The sequence below is a fragment of the Mytilus californianus genome, unplaced genomic scaffold, assembly GCF_021869535.1.
Source record: "Mytilus californianus isolate M0D057914Y unplaced genomic scaffold, xbMytCali1.0.p SCAF_3, whole genome shotgun sequence".
NCBI lineage: Eukaryota > Metazoa > Mollusca > Bivalvia > Mytilida > Mytilidae > Mytilus > Mytilus californianus.
Window position 1 is genome coordinate 56,725,872 of NW_026262679.1, and position 21,936 is coordinate 56,747,807.

General features: G+C 32.2%; 1 protein-coding gene across 2 annotated transcripts in view; it reads right to left on the minus strand.

Moving 5' to 3' along the window:
* Nucleotides 1–552: 552 nt before the first annotated feature.
* Nucleotides 553–21,936, minus strand: part of LOC127733013 (nucleolar protein 6-like) — a 73,393-nt gene continuing 52,009 nt past the window's right edge. For both annotated transcript variants that reach the window (XM_052242262.1, XM_052242261.1), the window contains exons 18-23: nucleotides 21,069–21,221; nucleotides 20,038–20,135; nucleotides 16,032–16,249; nucleotides 13,206–13,406; nucleotides 11,617–11,718; nucleotides 553–754 (exon numbers count right to left, since the gene is read on the minus strand). In XM_052242262.1, the coding sequence (XP_052098222.1) occupies nucleotides 599–754; nucleotides 11,617–11,718; nucleotides 13,206–13,406; nucleotides 16,032–16,249; nucleotides 20,038–20,135; nucleotides 21,069–21,221 (928 nt within the window). In that variant the 3' untranslated portion in view covers nucleotides 553–598. The remainder of the gene's footprint in view (nucleotides 755–11,616; nucleotides 11,719–13,205; nucleotides 13,407–16,031; nucleotides 16,250–20,037; nucleotides 20,136–21,068; nucleotides 21,222–21,936) is intronic.

The following is a 21,936-nucleotide window of genomic DNA, read 5'->3' on the forward strand; positions in this document are numbered from 1 at the left end:
CTGTATTATCATAATCATCTCGAAACAGATTAAACTCAACTGTTCAGGTACCTAAGGGGCAAAATCTTGAAAGGTAAAAGTCTAAATCATCAAAATCAATATCATCAGTATTTTATGGTCCATGACATTGTTTTAAAATTTTAAAACATTTTGTCATTTGGTACTTTAATTATCATCTGGAAACCAGGGGCCTCAGTGGCTGAGTGGTCTTAAGTATTTCATCTAGGTGTGGTTTGCCTCTTTATTCTGATCTTTATCAATTAGGATTGACATATGTTCGGGTAGAGGACAGTGGTTCTCTCTGGGCATTCCAGCTGCCTTGAACAATGAAAATGGCTGCAACGATACAGTTAAGGGTGTTGAAAGTGATGAGAAACATCAACAATCAGTCAATCAATCAACTTGAAGCCAAACTTCTGACAGACTGTCAACAGACCATCAAAAGGACAGAGGGACTTGTGCATCACTATATACTCCTATCTTTTAAACCGGGGTGTGATTTGGTATGGCCTTAATATACAGTCACTGTGGAAAACGAATTCAGACATAAACAAGTTATTTCAATTGCTTGTGCAAATGTCCTTGCATATTTTATTACTTATTTCAAATCAGATTTCAACATTTGAACACTAGCAACAAGTCCTTCACCAAAAATAACAAAGTCCTCTTTAATTGCTGCAATATTTGGTTTCATTACCACTTCTGTGTGACCATTTTGTGATGTCTCTGGTTTCCGGCAGAACATGTGATTTACCTACAAAATGGAATTTCAAAATAAATACGGACTACATTTAGAAATTTGATCAAATTAAAAAAACCTAGAAGAAAAAAGATGAAAAATTCCTAATTTTTAAAATAGTTATCAATTTCAACAATTTGGACTATATCAAATGTAGAAGTAATACTGGTATATGGTAAAGAATTGTAAGGCAACAGTATACTGAAAATATACACATAAGGCAACAATCTGATGGTATACTGATTGAAAATATACACATAAGGCAACAATCTGATGGCATACTGAAAATATACACATAAGGCAACAATCTGATGGTATACTGAAAATATACACATAAGGCAACAATCTGATGGCATACTGGCAAATAACCACATACATTTGTAAGTCAACAATCTTATAGTATACAGAAAAATTTCATTACTGGTCGTCATTATAATACTTTGCCCAATAGTCAGCACTTCTGTGCACATGAAATATAATTCATAAGTTCATTTTCGGTAAATTTATTGTATATAAAATGTTGAATTATTCAAACCACAAAGTTTGTTTGAACCCCAAGACATAGACTGCCTTAGATGTACATCTATTCGGCACAAATTTTTCGGAATTTCTCTTTTTAATGCTCTTCAACTTTGTATTTGATTTAGTCTTCCAACTGTTTGGATTCTAGGGCAACTGACAAAGTCTTATGAAAACAAAATGCTTGCCTAGCGTACCAAATATGAACTTGTTTAGTTAAAGCATTCACCAGTTTGATTTGCAATCAATGGAGAATAAAAAGTAATCACTTAACTTAAATTCTTATATTTCTTTTTTGGGGGGGGAATTTTAGATAAATCAAAAATTCTTTCTGAAGACAAAAATATATTGAAACATTGAATTCACATTGAAAATTTGGCAAAAAAATATCCAGATTGAAATGCTGTTTTGTAATGCAAATTTGTTCAACTCACAAGTTTTAAAATATCATATGCAAATTGAAATATACATATTCAGAAAAAATATGTATTTTTGAAGTTAAAGGAACAATTTACGGAACCAAAATTAATTAAGAATAACAAAGTAATAAAACAAAATTGACAATCTTCAGCTTAAGGATGTACTTAGGTGAAATTAAAAAAATCTGGAATTTTAAATTGATACTATGAGTCAGAAGAGCATTAGTTTAGGAACAAAATAAACTAAAAATATTGATAGGTTATTGGGCTCCTTTTTGAGACATCTAATTTTAAAAAAATGGCGGGAAAAGGCTGACTTGGGGACTTTTACCTTATATTTGCATTGGTATTATTTGGGTCTCAAATCGAAAGAAAAGAAATCTAGAATCCGCTTAAATTTTGGTAATTGACCTTTTATGAGCTCAGGCCATAACCTTGCCGGCGAAATGACGATTTAAGTAGCCAAAGAATTTAGAAAATCGCTAAATCTCGCCGGCCGACTGACTTCATAGCAAAGTCAAATCGCTATCAAAATCGGTAGAAGGGAGACAACTTGTGATTGACAAGTCTCACAGGTAAAAAATAAAATGCTTCGCTGGGGCGCAGCTTGATACGACCGCAGAGGTCGAACCCTGAACAGTTGGGGCAAGTATGGACACAACATTCAAGCTTGATACAGCTCTGAATTTGGATTGTTATTAAATATTTGACACAGCATAGGTTTCTGACACAGAAAGAATGTGGTCTAAGAACTTGAATTTTTTTAATTTACCTATTATGGTCCAATGTCCAAAATCAAAATACATGGTTAGATTCAGCATATCAAAGAACCCCATATTTTCAATTTTTGTTGAAATCAAACAAAGTTTAATTTTGGACCCCAACTTGGACAAACTTGAAAACTGGGCCCATAATCAAAAATCTAAACACATGTTTAGATTCAGCATATCAAAGAACCCCAATAATTCAATTTTTGCTAAAATCAAACTAAGTTTAATTTTGGACCCTTTGGACCTTAATGTAGACCAATTTAAAAAACGGGACTTAAAATTAAAAATCTAAATACACAGTTAGATTTGGAATATCAAAGAACCCCAATAATTCAATTTTTGATGAAATCAAACAAAGTTTGATTTTGGACCCTTTTGACCTCAATATGAACCAATTTGATAGCGGGGCCCACAAATAAAAAATCTAAATTCATGGTTAGATTCAGCATATCAAAGAACCCCATATATTCAATTTTTGTTGAAATCAAAAAAAGTTTAATTTTGGACCCCAACTTGGACCAACTTGAAAACTGGGCCCATAATCAAAAATCTAAACACATGTTTAGATTTAGCATATCAAAGAACCCTAAGAATTCAATTTTTGTTAAAATCAAACTAAGTTTAATTTTGGACCCTTTGAACCTCAATGAAGACCAATTTTAAACAAGAAATGATTGTAACAGGATGCTGTTACGAAGTCTCCCAAACGAAGCTCCCATAATTCGTAATTCCCATGGTCGCCTGAAATTGGGCAAAGTCCAATGAAAATTGGTTTGGTCTAGTAAAGTTATATGCATTAGTGATGCCTGGGGACTAACCCTGTATATCATTCAAATCATCTTGGCATGACAAACCAGAATATATATGGTTTAGGGGTGGGGATCTCGACCATTTACAAGATATTAGAACTTTCTCAAATGGCAGGGGGTGGGGGTGACCCCTGGGGACTAACCCTGTATTTCATTTGATGTGCTTTATCATGACAAACCAGAATATATATGGTTTAGGGGTGGGGATCTCGACCATTTACAAGATATTAGAACTTTTTTAAATGGCAGGGGGTCGGGATGACCCCTGGGGACTAACCCCATATATCATTCAAACCATCTTCGAATGACAAACTAGAATATATATGGTTTAGGGGTGGGAATCTTGACCACTTACAAGATATTAGAACTTTTTTAAATGGCATGGGGTGGGGGTGACCCATGGGGACTAACCCTGTATTTCATTTGATGTGCTTTATCATGACAAACCAGAATATATATGGTTTAGGGGTGGGGATCTCGACCATTTACAAGATATTAGAACTTTCTCAAATGGCAGGGGGTCGGGATGACCCCTGGGGACTAACCCTGTATATCATTCAAACCATCTTAGCATGACAAACCAGAATATATATGGTTTAGGGGTGGGGATCTTGACCACTTACAAGATATTAGAACTTTCTTAAATGGCATGGGGTGGGGGTGACCCCTGGGGACTAACCCTGTATTACATTTGATGTGCTTTATCATGACAAACCAGAATATATATGGTTTAGGGGTGGGGATCTTGACCACTTACAAGATATTAGAACTTTCTTAAATGGCAGGGGGTGGGGGTGACCCCTGGAGACTAACCCTGTATTTCATTTGATGTGCTTTATCATGACAAACCAGAATATATATGGTTTAGGGGTGGGGATCTCGACCATTTACAAGATATTAGAACTTTTTTAAATGGCAGGGGGTCGGGATGACCCCTGGGGACTAACCCCATATATCATTCAAACCATCTTCGAATGACAAACTAGAATATATATGGTTTAGGGGTGGGAATCTTGACCACTTACAAGATATTAGAACTTTTTTAAATGGCAGGGGGTGGGGGTGACCCCTAGGGACTAACCCTGTATTTCATTTAATGGGCTTTATCATTTAGAACATTTTCAATTAAAAAGATTGTGTCTATCACAAACGATTTTCAATTTATAATCATTTGAAAATTTTTAAAAATAAAATCCCATAGGGTTCTATAGTAAAACCCTCTTTTCTTTTTGCCCCTCAAAGTACCCCTTTATAAACCCCATTGCACAAACAAAACCCTGATTGCACCACTAGACATGTTAGTCTAACATATTGTGAAACCCTAAGTTAATCTGACAAGCGGTTTTGGAGAACGGGTGCGGACAAGTTCAAATTTAAAAGCGGCGGAAGAAGAAGAAGAAGAAGAAGAAGAAGAAGAAGAAGAAGAAGAAGAAGAAGAAGAAGAAGAAGAAGAAGAAGAATAATAATAATAATAAGAACTGAGCAAAAACAATAAGTCTTCCCAAACTTCGTTTGGGAGACTTAAAAATGGGACCCAAATTAAAAATCTAAAAACACGGTTAGATTTGGCATATCAAAGAACCCCAATAATTCATTTTTTGATGAAATCAAACCAAGTTTAATTTTAGACCCTTTTGACCTCAATATGAACCAATTTGATAGCGGGGCCCACAAATAAAAAATCTAAATACATGGTTAGATTCAGCATATCAAAGAACCTCATATATTCAATTTTTGTTGAAATCAAACAAAGTTAATTTTGGACCCCAATTTGGACCAACTTGAAAACTGGGCCAATTATCAAAAATCTAAATACATGTTTAGATTCAGCATATCAAAGAACCCCAATAATTCAATTTTTGCTAAAATCAAACTAAGTTTAATTTTGGACCCTTTGGACCTTAATGTAGACCAATTTAAAAAACGGGACTTAAAATTAAAAATCTAAATACACAGTTAGATTTGGAATATCAAAGAACCCCAATAATTCAATTTTTGATGAAATCAAACAAAGTTTAATTTTGGACCCTTTTGACCTCAATATGAACCAATTTGATAGCGGGGCCCACAAATAAAAAATCTAAATTCATGGTTAGATTCAGCATATCAAAGAACCCCATATATTCAATTTTTGTTGAAATCAAAAAAAGTTTAATTTTGGACCCCAACTTGGACCAACTTGAAAACTGGGCCCATAATCAAAAATCTAAACACATGTTTAGATTTAGCATATCAAAGAACCCTAAGAATTCAATTTTTGTTAAAATCAAACTAGGTTTAATTTTGGACCCTTTGGACCTCAATGAAGACCAATTTTAAAAAATGGGACCCAAATTAAAAATCTAAAAAAACACGGTTAGATTTGGCATATCAAAGAACCCCAATAATTCATTTTTTGATGAAATCAAACAAAGTTTAATTTTAGACCCTTTTGACCTCAATATGAACCAATTTGATAGCGGGGCCCATAAATAAAAAATCTAAATACATGGTTAGATTCAGCATATCAAAGAACCTCATATATTCAATTTTTGTTGAAATCAAACAAAGTTTAATTTTGGACCCCAATTTGGACCAACTTGAAAACTGGGCCCATTATCAAAAATCTAAATACATGTTTAGATTCAGCATATCAAAGAACCCCATATATTCAATTTTTGTTGAAATCAAACAAAGTTTAAATACTGGACCCTATCTTGGACCAACTTGAAAACTGGGCCCATAATCAAAAATCTAAACACATGTTTAGATTTAGCATATCAAAGAACCCCAAGAATTCAATTTTTGTTAAAATCAAACTAAGTTTAATTTTGGACCCTTTGGACCTCAATGAAGACCAATTTTAAAAAATGGGACCCAAATTAAAAATCTAAAAACATGGTTAGATTTGGCATATCAAAGAACCCCAATAATTCAATTTTTGATGAAATCAAACCAAGTTTAATTTTAGACCCTTTTGACCTCAATATGAACCAATTTGATAGCGGGGTCCACAAATAAAAAATCTAAATACATGGTTAGATTCAGCATATCAAAGAACCCCATATATTCAATTTTTGTTGAAATCAAACAAAGTTTAATTTTGGACCCCAATTTGGACCAACTTGAAAACTGGGCCAAAAATCAAAAATCTAAATACATGGTTAGATTCAGCATATCAAAGAACCTCATGTATTCAATTTTTGCTAAAATCAAACAAAGTTTAATTTTGGACCCTTTGGACCTTAATGTAGACCAATTTGAAAACTGGACCCAAAATTAAAAATCTAAATACACTGTTAGATTCGGCATAACAAATAAATAAATGTGATCAAAGATTTTACAAATCTAATGCGCCATACTGTGCAATTAAAGATTACTTCTTGAAATTTTTCAATATTTGAAATTTGAAAAAAAAATAATATTTGAAGAATAATTCTTTTTAATTTCTGAAATCTGAAATGAGAAAAAATTGACCCCCCACAATTTCATTTTATCCCCCCCCCCTTTTTTCCCCAAAAAAATTCTTTCCCTCAAGATATGGTCATAATCTCAATTCAAATTTCCAATGGAGTTGGCAACCATAATTACCCATTTAAATTTACCATAGTGCTAACTTAATTTATTTTATAATAGAATTAAAAATATAGTGTCAAATCTTTCATATGGATTTTTTTGTAAAAAAAAAAGATGCAACATTTGCAGATATTTTTACTGGTCTTCCTTTATAAATATGTATTTCTTTAAACATAATTTAAAAGCAGTGTAAGGGAAGTAACCAAAACGTTGTATTTGGATTACCTCCCTTACACTGTTTTAAATTATCTTTATTGTTCATTAACCATTACTTTATACATAATTTAAAAGCAGTGTAAGGGAGATAATTTCAATGATGTATTTGATTTATCTCCCTTACACTGCTTTAAATTATGTTTTGTACTAAAGTATTTGTCCATTAACCAGGACAACCTTGTTTTTCCCCCTTTTTTGCCCCTAATTCCTAAACGGTTTGAGCCATAACCCCCCAAAGCAAATCCTAACCATCCCTTTGTGGTATGGAAACTTGTAGTATAATTTCAGAGAGATCCATACACCGTTCCACCGTTATTGTCTGGAAACTAGAAAATGCTTATTTTTGGCCCCTTTTTGGCCCCTAATTCCTTAACTGTTGGTACCATAACCCCCAAAATCAATCCCAACCTTCCTTTTGTGGTATTTAACCTTATGGTCAAATTTCAAAAAGATCCATTCACTTAAACTAAAGTTAGAGTGCGAAAACCAATGTGTCTTCGGACGACAACGCCGGACGACGACGACGACGCCAACGTCATACCAATATACGACCACAAAATTTTTTTGCGGTCGTATAAAAATGGCGGCTGACATGGAAAATCGAGATTTTCGAAAACGACCCAGGACTAATACTGTAAACGATCAAATTAAATAAATACAACGGCGACTTTGAACATCCTCTGATATAACTTTCAAAATTGTTCAAACGGAAAACTGACCGTCTGTTTAAGTTATCGTTTTACGATGATTTTCATCTGAGGATGTTGCATAATCACTCAGCTGATTTGTTTTATTTTTATTACCTACACGAGTCGATCAATTTTACTATTCGGTAGGTAAAGGGTGAGAATTAACGGTAGATTTATTATATTCATTGAATAAAAATTGAAATATAAAAGGTAGAAAGACAACTGATGGATAATGTGATTGCAAACGTACGACACTCAACCAGATTGTGATCAGCAGTGGATTTTTTCTCATGACCACTTCGTTGATATGGATGATATTTTTAAAAAAATTTATAGAAATTAGCTCTATATCGGATAATTAATTTGCGATTGAAAGATATTTTCATTTATAAACTTACAATCTTTAACATTGTTTAACGATAATCTCAATTTACAACTAACATAAATGTCCTGGACATTCAATAATGTTTTACAAAATAATGACAAGTGGTGATATAAATTAAATTCCCAGTCATGTGAAATTCAACAGGTAAACTAGGAGTCATATTTTTCTGGAGTTTTAAAAATAAATTGAGGCAGATGCACATGAATTTAATGCATCATAATCTTGATAATATTACTAGGTTACTCCCTCATGTCCCAATCAACAAATTTTATTTAGAACACATTATGGTATTAATAAATAAATAACAACTATATATTGTCTAAACCTTTTTATTAAGAACTTTCTATATATACACTGTGTACAATAACATATGAAAAAACTGCAAGTATATAAAACAATTTCCTTAGTGATACATGTAAGCATGAAAACACTATGCAACTGAAACGGTAATGGAATCTCACTTCTCCAAGAAGTTGACCACTTCTCCCTTCTCTCTCATGGAAGGAGAAGTCACTTCTCCCTCTTCAAAATCCTAAATTAGGCCCTGTATGAGATACTGAAGACTTATAAGAAAAGAAAAATGGGTGTTATGGGGCAAAATATTTTACCCTGTATCATAGGAAAAAAACCCAAGGAGTCCAAAAATCTTACACAAATTCCTAAACCTGACCCAAGTACATCCTTAATCAGATTATTGGCTTACTGCAAACACTTGTTAACTATCATTCAAAATAAAATCAATAAGAAGAAAACTTCTGAAAGATTGAATTGCTTTAACTTAAATGTCTTATTGTAACAATGGACAATTATAATAAATAATAAAAAATTAGTGGTATCCTATATTTGATTATAATGAATCCCAAATCCTGATTAAATAAAATGCTCCCCAGGGCGCAGCTTGATACGACCGCAGAGGTCGAACCCTGAACAGTTGGGGCAAGTATGGACATAACATTCAAGCTTGATACAGCTCTGAATTTGGATTGTGATTAAATATTTGACACAGCATAGGTTTCTGACACAGAATGAATGTGGTCTAAGAACTTAAGAATTTTAAATTGGACATTCACCTATTATGGTCCAATATCCAAAATCTAAATACATGGTTAGATTCAGCATATGAAAGAACCCCAAAGATTCAATTTTTGATGAAATCATTAATTTTGGACCCTTTTGACCTCAATGTTGACAAAGTTGATAACGGGGCCCAAAAATCAAAAATCTAAATACATGGTTAGATTCAGCATATCAAAGAACCCCATATATTCAATTTTTGTTGAAATCTAACAAAGTTTAATTTTGGACCCCGATTTGGACCAACTTGAAAACTGGGCCCATAATCAAAAATCTAAATACATGTTTAGATTCAGCATATCAAAGAACCCGAAGAATTCAATTATTGTTAAAATCAAACTAAGTTTAATTTTGGACCCTTTGGACCTTAATGTAGACCAATTTAAAAACGGGGCCCAAAATCCAAAAACTTAATACACGGTTAGATTCAGTATATCAAAGAACCCCAAGAATTCAAGAATAAAACCCCATTGAAATTGGTCAAGAAATAAGCAATTTATACGAAGTATCTTCTTTTGCACAATACTGTGCAATTGAATATTTCTTGCTATTGCACAATACTGCACAATTGACAATTTCTTGCTATTGCACAATATTGTGCTATTGGATATTTCTTGCTATTGTGCAATACTGTGCAATTGAAGATTTCTTGCTATTGCGCAATACTGTGCAATTGAAGATTTCTTGCTATTGTGCAATACTGTGCAATTGAAAATTTCTTGCTATTGCACAATACTTATTATATAATAATTTACACATCCTGTTTGGTGTGTATCTCCTACCATATCATTATTATTTTCTTTTAAATATAAATCAGAAATAACCAACTTAAAATTTTAAAAGGAAAAAAAAAGGAAAAAAAGAAAAAAAAGGAAAAAAAAAAATCCCCCCCCCCCAAATTTTGTGAACCCCCTTATGATTCATCACCCCCAAACTCAATCCCAGCCTTCCCTTTGTGGTATGGTACCTTGCAGTACAATTTCAGAGAGATCCATACACTTGAACACAAGTTATTGTCTGGAAACTAGAAAAATGTGTTTTTTTGCCCCTTTTTGGCCCCAAATTCCTAAATGTTTAGGGCAATTACCCCCAAACTCAAACCCAGCTTTCCCTTTGTCATATGGAACCTTGCAGTACAACTTCATAAAGATCCATACACTTACACACAAGTTATTGTCCTGAAACTAGAAAAATGCTTGTTTTTTTGCCCTTTTATGGCCCCTAATTACTAAAATTTTGAGGGAATTACCCCCAAAATCAATCCCAGCCCTCCCTTTGTGGTATGGTACCTTGCAGTACAATTTCAGAGAGATCCATACATTTGAACACAAGTTATTGTCTGGAAACTAGAAAAATGCTTATTTTTGGCCCCTTTTTGGCCCCTTATTCCTAAACCTTTTGGGCAATTACCCCCAAACTCAATTCCAGCTTTCCCTTTGTGATATGGAACCTTGTAGTACAATTTCATAAAGATCCATACACTTACACACAAGTTATTGTCATGAAACTAGAAAAAATGCTTGTTTTTTGCCCCTTTTTGGCCACTAATTCCTACAATTTGGAGGCAATTACCTCCAAAATCAATCCCAGCATTCCCTTTGTGATATGGAACCGTGTGGTACAATGTCAGAGAGATCCATACACTTACACACAAGTTATGTCTGGAAGTTACAAAAATGCTTATTTTTGGCCCCTAATTCCTTAACTGTGGGTACCATAACCCCCAAAATCAATCCCCACCTTCCTTTTGTGGTATTGAACCTTATGGTAAAATTTCATTGAGATCCATTCACTTAAACTAAAGTTAAGAGTGAGAAAACTAGTGTGTCTTCGGACAACGACGACGACTATGACGACAACGACGACGACGCCGACACCAACATCATACCAATATACGACCACAAAAAAATTTTTTGCGGTCGTATAAAAAAAAAAATAAAGAATGTATCTTTTAACATATTTCTCCATCAAAATCAAAGGAAACACTGTTTTTACTTTTATGTGTCAGAAATATATATGAGGTCTGGTCCTTTATTTTTTCTTTATTCTATATTTTGTTTGCCCATTATTCTCTTTTACTTATATTTTACTATCCCATTATTTGTTATTCTTTTTATTATTTTTGCCAATTTTTCTATGTTTTTTATTTTTAAGGCACTTCATTCTGCACTTTTTGCCCATTTTCCTCATTTGTAAACCCAATCCAGACCCTCATATTTAGAAAAATGTTCAAACATAATAGTTATAGTTCCAATCATGCATCAGTATTATTGTCAGTTTTACTTCCTGGTGGAGAACATGACCTAACAAATGGATGGTTAGTTAGAAGGTATCCTATCCTCAAGAAATTAATAAAATTGTAACCCAAGTCAGACAAACTCTTTGAAGGTAGTTTTTAGAATTATCCGAAAGCTATAGAACTGAATAATTTAGAAACTTACTGAAAATTCTTTTGGCTGAAAAGCATTTGGATTGAAGAGTACACCTATCACTTGGCCACCATATCTATCATAGAAAAACAGGGCTAAATTGCCATACTTCTCCTGCAAACAAAAAATAGAATTAATAAATTACTTTTATAAGCTGAACAACAAATGGTGCTGCAGTTAAAATGAGTTGTGGACATTATTATTTACTGTATAGACACAGAAATGGCAGATCCATTTGAATCAATAACAAGAATGTGTCCATAGTACCCGGATGCCCCACTCATACTATCATTTTCTATGTTCAGTGGACCGTGAAATTGGGGTAAAAACTCTAATTTAACATTAAAATTAGAAAGATCATATCATAGGGAACATGTGTAAGTTTCAAGTTGATTGGACTTCAACTTCATCATAAACTACCTTGATCAAAAACTTGAAGCGGGACAGACGGACGAATGGACAGACTAACGGACGAATGGACGGACGGACGAACAAACGGACGCAGACCAAAAAACATAAAGCCCCTAGGTGGGGCATAAAAATTCATCATTAAAAAAAAAAACCAAACACACCTAATACGAATATGATTAAATCACAGTTCCAGGATAGTCAACAAATTAGTATGTAAACAAGAATTGTACAAATGAGAGCGTTTACGATGCAATTTTCCATATAATTAATGTTTTCAAGGGGCATAACTCTTTTAATAATAAATGATCGGCACTTATTTTCTAAATTATCCAAGACATTTCTGATATAAACCTTTGATATAAGTTTCATAAAAACTGGCAAGAATTGTACATGGGAAAGTTCTAACAAGACCAGACAGAGGGACGGACAATCGTTATTTCTATGTCCCCTGCAACGCGTTGCACGGGGGACAACAAAACTGAATGGTCCTTTAAAAAATCATATGTACCATACAGATGTGAACAATGAATGTATTATGACATACCATTGTCAGTTCATTTATCCATACCAGCACATATCAAAATGATAGAAATTTGCTTAAACAGGCATTTATGAAATTTTACATATTGTATCATTCCTTTCCATTTTTATGATTTTCAGAGGTTTCCGTCCAGAATTATGGGACATAAATCTTTAAAAAATGCAAAAAAAATGCAACTAGATTCCAATTCAATTATCTAAAACTAAGGCCTTTATACAAATTATGATAGTTCAGTAAGAGATTTATCAAAGCTGCATGAATTTATTGGCAGTTAAGTCAGCTTTTACAATTCATATCAATAAATGCAGACACATAAACCTTTGTTAGTCTTGTATGTTTTTTTAATTTCAGTTCATTTATATGTTTCGGAGTTTAGTGTGACGCCCATTTTCACTGAACTAGTACACATTTTTGTTTAGGGGCCAGCTGAAGCCCGCCTCGGGGTGTGGAATTTTCTCCCTGTGTTGAAGACCCATTGGTGGCCTTGGGCTGTTTTGTGCTCTTTGGTCAGGTTGTTGTCTCTTTTGACATATTTCCAATTTCCATTCTCAATTCTATTTTTTACATAAACATCTATATTTTCATGTATTTAAAATCACAATGTTAAAGTGAATTATTGCCATTAGAAAGAGAGTATATATCAAGGTACCCTGAGTTCCTGTAGATATTTCTGCACCGGATCATAGTCATACACTGGCAGGTTTGTCTTATATTTATTGTCCAAACTATCACCCAATGGTGGGTTATATAACTTCTTTGGCCTGTCAATCATCATTCTATCACAGGCAAGTTGTTTTCCTCGAAGGTGGATCAAAAGATCAAAATCGTCAACAGCTGGGCGAAATATTTGCTGAAAAATATACAAATATATATAAAAAATATTTATAATTTTTCAGATGCATATATATATAAAAACAAATATTCTACCACTCAACCATGTTAATGACAATATTTATCCACTTTAAGGTGGTACCCAACACCTTGACTAAAATTAATTTGGCTCGTTTAATTTTCATAAAATTTTGACATAATGTTTACTTTGACCCTTTGACAAAAATATAAAAATTTCAAAGAATTTGAACCTACCACTTTATCAGAAAAATTTCGTTGGTTATATAGCAGTTTGACAAACACTAATTTTGATCATTGAGAAGCGTAATATTTCCTTAACAAAACAACGTGATTAAAACGTTTAGCTGATTTTTACAGAGTTATCTCCCTATAGTGTTAGGTACCACCTTAAATATTGAATTTTCAAAACAGAGTTTTCTCAAGAGTCAATAAAAACAGTAGTCAAAGTGTTAAAGGGGTCAAATTTATTTCTCTTATGTTTTAAAGGGAAAATACTGAGTGCAATATTCAGAATGGACATGACAGGAAATTACATGACATTGTGACAAAACAAAATGAGAGGTGAAAGATATCAAAGGGACTTTTAAACTCATAAGTAGAAAATAAACTGACAACGCCATGGCCAAAAAAGAAAAAGACAAACAGACAGACACTAGAACACTAAACACAACATAGAAAACTAAAGACTGAGCAACACGAACCCTACCATAAACTGGGGGTGATCTCAAGAGCTCCGGAAGGGTAAGCAGATCCTCCTGTAGTTTATCAAAATTTATCAAACTTGTCAGAACTGGTATAAATGCATACAGAATAAGAGAAACAAATATATTTTATTTGTTTTTAACATTTCAAAAACCTACATAAGTATACAGAAAGCATCATAAGTTTGAATATTATAACAAACATTGATTACTACTTATTATAACTGGAGCAAATGTCGACAGCACCCAAACCACAGAGAACTAAAACTGTCCATAGACTGGAACAGAAGGAATATCGTGTATAAAAACAAACAAGACCAACATTGGGTCTGGACCAGTGATGCTGCATGCAATTGATTGAGGTTGCATGTATACTAAAGCAAAACTGATCATTCCCTTCTATAGTAGCCAAGAAAAGTTTGACAAATATTGTCCTTTTACAATGTGTAGCAAAAACTATGAAGCTGCACAACAGAAATAAAATTTGCTTACACGTTACAACTCATCATTATCAAGCTGCAGATCAAATAAAAAATAATTCCCTTTCATAGATTCTTTGAGACGGACACACAGACAAACCAAGTCAAGCGTTTACTAGACCTGCTCTTGTATTGGCAACGCACCAGGTAATAAAACAGATATGTTTTCTCATTTGAATTGTTTCACATTTTTTCATATCAGACCCTACTATACGGTATGAGATTTTCTCAGTGTTAAAGGCCTACAGTGACCTATATTTGCTTATATCCACTTATTTGAAATCTTGTGGATAGTTGTCTCATTGGCAATCATACGACATCTCTCATTTTTATATATCTGTACATATCAACATAGAGTCTTCAATAATAGACATCTTTTTATGCCGTAAATACATCTAATTTAGAACTTGAAATAATATATTAGACACATTTAATATTTTTATATAAAACTTGAGAAGTTACATTAGACAATATATTAATCTTTAAAAGTGACATAAAAACATAACTGTCTTTCTTCCTAAAAAAAATAAAATCAGCTACATTTGTAAAACTGTATTCCATGAGAATCCAAATGTGTAGATGATGTATAACAATATTAAGGATGTTCGCTACTCTACTTCAAAATAACAAGATTTTTTAAAAGCTTGTAATAAATTGATGGTATATAAATAACGGAACTTAAAAAGAAGAAAAAAATAATAGGTCTGTGTCCTTGTTTTTGAGATATAATCAATTGAAAATCTGACAGGAAATGATTCTCTCTAGATTTTTTGTAAATTTAACATTGACACCTTTTTTATTTCAAAAACTATGAAAAAATAACAAAGATTTTATAAGATGTTCAAAAATGGCTGTTTAAAGTATATGTTCTAAAGTTATGAAAAGAAAAATAGGGGTTAGCATGCAAACAATTTATTGGCACTACATTGATAAAACTAGAGGATTCCGAATATCTGACAAAAAGTCAAAAACAAGAGTAGCGAACATCCTTAAGGAAAGATACAAAGAATTCTCTATTCAGTGTTATTACATTGGTTGCAATGAATTACCATGATTTCCATGTGAAATAAAAACTGATAATTTCACATGTGAAATAATCTCGATAATTTCACTCATCTGATGTCATAAAACAATAGGTGTTGTCAAATGTTGTCCATGACTTTGCATCAAAGCAAATTGTGAATGGGTAGAAAAAGATGTAGTTCATTACATTTTCTACTTTAATTCCATTGCCAATGTAATCAAAAGAATAACTAATCAAAGAATTCACATATCGAAAAATATTCAACTCATGACCGAAACAACACTGATAATTAACTCATGCGCGACCCGCATAAGTGAATTAATGTGTTGTTCCGTCACTTGTTCAATATTTTTCTATATTTGAATTCTTCGATTAGTTTATTCTATAATTATTGTACTTGTTTACATTTTTTCATTTACCTTAAAATCTGGTACAGAAGGTCCAATTTCTCCAATCTGTGATTCTATTATCTGAAGACATTCAGTAGCCAGGATGACAAGTCTTTGTAAGATCATAGGTGTAGGATGTTTTTTGGTCCACACAGATTGAAATCTATCTTGTGGTGTGGAAATGAACATTACTGGATGACTAGATCTGGACTTGGTAAAATTTGATGTGATTTCTGAGTAATCTTCACCTGAAAGAAATATTAATATGAAATAAAACTATTTCAAAATTATAAACCCATAATACATACCAGGATTGAAATTTTGTACGCCAGACTCGCGTTTCGTCTACAAAAGATTCATCAGTGATGCTCGAATAAAAAAATTATAGAAAAATAAATGTGGATAGTGTCCACATGTGCACACAGATGATGCCCCCGCTTGCATATCATATAGTTATAAAGGGACATAACTGAAGAACGGTAAAAGTGACGCTACCCAAATTTTAACTTGATCTGAGTTTTGTGGTAATAAGCATTGTGTGTAAGTCTCATAACATTTGGTTGAGGCTAACTTAAGTAGAGAACAGAAACTGAAAATTCAGCAATTTTTCTATTTGTAAACATGCATAACTCTATAACCGTTGTGTATAAGTTTTATAACATTTGGATGAGACAAACTAAAGTTAGAGAACGGAAGCGAAATATTCAGCAATTTTTATGTTTATAAAGGGACATAACTCAAGAATGGTAAAAGTGTCACCACCAAATTTCGTACTTAATCTGTATTATGTAGTAATAAGCATTGTGTATAAGTTTCATAACATTTGGTTGAGGCAAACTCAAGTTAGAAAACGGAAACAAAAAATTTGTATTTGATCTTAGTTTTGTGGTAATGAATATTGTGTATAGGTTTCATAATGTTTGGTTTGGGCAAACTTAAGTTACAGAATGGAAACTAAAAATTTTGCAATCTTTCGATTTATAAAGGGGCATAACTCAATAATGGTTAAAGTGACACTACCCAAATTCAACTTGATCTGTGTTTTATCAGTGGAAGTCAAAATTAAACATTGCATTGTATAAAGCATTGATTGTAGTTGATTCAACTATAATCATGGACAAAGAAAGATAACTCCAATTTTAAAAATTACTTGATATTTAGAAGAAAATAAAAATTTTGCAATTTTTCCATTTATAAAGGGGCATAACTCTAGACCGGTTAAAGTGACGCCACCAAAATTCAAACTTGATCTGTGTTTTGTGGTAATAAGCATGTGGTAATAAGCATAACATTTGGTTGAGGCAAACTCAAGTTAGAGAATGGAAACCAATTTTGGGACGTACGTACAGACAGACAAGGGTAAAACTTAATGCCCCCACCACTACGGCGGGGGCATAAAAACAAATAAAGTACGAAGTTGAAGAACATTGAGGACCCAAAATTCCTAAAAGTTTTGCCAAAAAGAGAGCTATACTAATACTAATAATAATAATAATAATAAATTCTTTATTTATAGAGGGTAACCACAGTTAGTAACAATTACTAATCTTCCCTGAGGCCCTCATAATTTCACTCCTCTGACGTCATAAAACAATAGGTGTTGTCAAGATGTTGTCCATGACTTTGCATCAAAGCAAATTGTGAATGGGTAAAAAAAGATATAGTTCATTGCATTTTCTATTTTAATTCCATTAAAAAGCCCATTGCCAATGTAATAAAAAGAATAACTAATCAAAGAATTCACATATCGAAAAATATTCAACTCATGACCGAAACAACACTGATAATTTAACTCAGTTAATGATAAAATGATTGTTTATCAACTAGTTTCCAGAGGTACTGTAAATGCAATGTAATGATTATTAATACCCAAAATGCAACAGAATAAACAATTCATGGTGTGGTCTTTGTACTGTCCAATAATTTTTCGGTAATTCCTGTTTTCTATTTTATGTATTATTTAAAACTCTATTTTTTTAAGTAACATTCTGCTGACACATATACAGGAATTTCATTAATTAATCTTGCATTTTTGTCAGTTGTTGGGAGATTTGCAACACAAAATGTACAATTGAAATTCTATATTTACAACAATCAAATGTTGACCCTTACAAACTCAACTAAAGGTTTCCAAAAATATAAAATTTCAACAAGAGTGCACATGCTGAAATGTCTCGCATGCTTCATTGGTCAGGATTGATTTTATGTTAAAAGTATTGAAGTTTTTAACAGACATTCTAATGAACCCTATTTGTACAGAACTACTTTTCATATTGGTATAAATTTTTCAGATTCCATTGTTTACCCTAATTTTCTTTCTTTCATTTTGAAAAGTTTTATGTTGAACTTGTACACACCTGTTTTTGTTCTGACACTTGTACAATTCGCCATTTCAGAATTTCAGAATCTAAAGGACTATGGGTAATCTAATTGTTCGTACACCAATATTAAGATAACTTTATGTCATTGATTGAATTTCCATTGTTAAGGACCTTTTAAACCAATCACAAAGTTTTGGTGTATGGCTTTAAAAAATATTACCCAGAGCGCATTAGATTCTGAAATGGCAAATTATATATGCAAGAAATATTTTTTCTGCAAGAAGTGAATAAACAGAAAATCATTCGATTACTTATATGAAACAGAGGATTGTTTTATGGTCTAGATATAAAGATAAGAAGTTGTGGTATGATTGCCAATGAGACAACTCCCCACCAGAGACCCAAACGACATAGAAGTTAACAACACTGTATGGCCTTCAACAATGAACAAAACCCATACCTCAAAGCTATAAAAGATAAAATACTGAAGGTATTATCTATTTCCCTCAAGTATTACTTTTCTTATATCACACTAATGGAATTTATTTAATTTGGTTGGCCGATGATGACTTTCAAAGGTCGCCTCAGACTACTTACCTTGGCATGGATAATTGCTATTCCTTCAATAAGATACAAAACACTTACAAGTTTCACTATCACATATCCTTTTTGTCAATTTTATTTTTCAACTCTGAAGCGTCCAAAGAGCTGGAAAACATCTGATGTTCATGACTGACACCAGAAGCAGTCATATGACATCAAACATCAAACTGTTTAGGTGCAAAAGACTAGAACAATGTTTTGCAGAATTTTCTTTTTTACACAAAGATAATTTTTACCATAAGAGAAATTGGTTTAACAAATCTTGAGAGTTAGATATAGCTTTTAATTGAAATCAACTCTCCTTATATATTTCAATAATAACAATAAAATTGCTGTTAGCCAGACTCTTTTATCATTATACTGCAATTAAATAACTCCATTTAAATTTAGCAATATCAAATTTTCACTTTTTATGAATTTTATAATTTAAACACATCAAATATCACTGTGTTCGTTCCGATAATGTTTAGATAGAGCGTCATATTTGCTTACCTTCCAATGGCAAATAACGTTTACTTTAACATTTATTTCACTTACCCTGTATATGTATGGTATATCTGCCAAAGGAAATTAAGCAAACAATAATCAATCATTTACTTTACTTGTAACTTCAAATATCTTACTGCAATCATCACCATTTACATAAATTTCCCTCTTTTACCAGACTAAATACAGATTCTGCTCAAACCAGTGCTAGGGGCAGTTTTAAACTTGCAGTGATATGGGAGTTTATTTGCTCTGTGTTGAAGGCCTAACGATGACTTTGAGATGAAGAACAGCAATAAAAAAACTGTTCCTTTGCTTTTTGGGGTTTTTTTTGCTGTGCATATAAAGATTTTGTGTCATGGATGGATGCCCCATATCCTTTCTTCTCTATTAACAGTTTTTATCAGTATGCTGACCTTTTTAATTGATAATTTATTTTTAAATTCAGGATAAGTTTTTAAACAGAATATTATCCCCATTTAGAGCAAATACTTGCATATTTGAACATATTCCTTACCCTCAAATTAGTTTCTCTAAACAATTTATAATTTATCTAACTTCATCAAAAATTAGTCAATTACTCAGATTTCCACAATACTACTATAGCCCTAATAATATAACTTTACCTTTAAGTTCTGTGTTGAGGTTGACAACCAAAGGAGACATCTTCCAGTCAAAAGTCGCTACCAGATGTAAAAATCTGAGAAATCCTGTTAAAGGGTTACTGAAAATGAAAACAAACAAGATAAATGATCTGTCATTTCATCCATTGAAAAATTATAAAAAAGCACATTTTAATTAATTCTGAGTGCTTGAACATTTGAAAATATTGTAAAGCTAAAAATCAGTATTTTACATGAACCCTGTCAGAGGACATACTTTACGCACTGTCCTATAATGGGAAAAGTAATGTTTATAACTTCTGACTTTGATGACATAGCTAAGGCTCTTATAGAGCAGCTTGGTAATATTTCTTACCAGTTTAACAGTTTGATTGAACAAACAGCAATTTTGGACATCTATAAAAGCATGCTGCTAAAATGAAGCAATTAGTGATTAATATTTTGAACTTTCAATTAGAATTACAATTTATAAAAGTTAATTGCTAAGGAAAACACCGATGAATATATAGAAACTTTTTGTATGGTAACATTGTTGGATTTCAATAGACTTTGATTTATATTATGACAATATTAAGTACACTAGTAAAAGGCAGTGATCTTAATTTCAACAAAGTAAATAGCACAAAGCCTGATAAATTCACCCCCGTCCAATGAATAAGATAAAATGACATTTCAATTCTCAACCAAGATGGCAACAAAGAATTTAATTTGAGGTGAATCAAAGCTTTTTAAGTTGCTATAATTAGACCCTTCTTGTCACAGAAAAACACAAAAGATTCAACAAGAAGTGTGTCGTGTATTTTATTGAACATATTTAGCAAAAAGTTTTGAAAATGTGTCTTGTAATTTTATTTAGTTTTTGATTCTTCTATTTATTTGTTACACATATCTAAATATTCTTGTGGTTAATAATATGCATATCATCTTTTTTTATATCATGACTTACTTATACATGTCTTAATGTATTTGTGTATAGTATTAATGAACTTTAAATGAGTTTAACTTCTATAATTTGCTCTATAATTAAAACCTACTATGGCACTGTGTATGGTCCAGGACTTGTATACAAGTATGCCACCATTAGTTCTACAGCTATATCAGGGACATGATCTGCCAACAGCTGAGATGAGATCCAGCGTTTGGCTAGTCTTACTGAGCCACAAAAACTGTTAAACTTTTGTTGTATCCTGTAATTAAACATCAAGTACTATTTATACTGAAATAAACTGTAATAATGGTTAAGTAAAATGTATTACTTTCAAGAAGTATATGATTTTTGGTGAAAACAGATTATCTGCCATTTACTGGACTTCATTAAGATATCATTTCATTGCTTTGCAACGTTGGAAAAATTTGATACTTCAATATCAAGTTTACATATTATCCGTTTCTTATAATTAGCAATGAAATCTAATGACAATAACCATTTTTCTGTGTGGAAAAACATTACTGTGGATTCATTTATTTTTGTAGGCACCAATTTTCGTGGATTGTGGAAAACTTGCCTTTTAGTGGATATGTGATTTCGTGGTTTTGCCAAAGTCTACTTACAACCTGATAAAAATTTGTATTTCGTTGAACATTTAAATTAGTGGTTCACCAGTACCCATGAAGACCACGAAAAAATTGGTATCCAACGAATAATAATGAATCCACCAAATTTTAATAGTTTAATCCACTATTAAAAAAATCCTTTAATGAATCAGTAAATATAACAAGTTTCTTTAACTATTTTACATGTATGTAAGAAGGATTAGGAAATTACAAGTTTTGTTTTAAATTTTTATAAGAGAGTGAAAATTGCATGACATTCAAGACCTCAGAAAATTCAATAAAAAATAAATCAAACTTAAGCAATCTATCTTATTGATTGTACCTACATGTACTTTTATTTAGAGAATA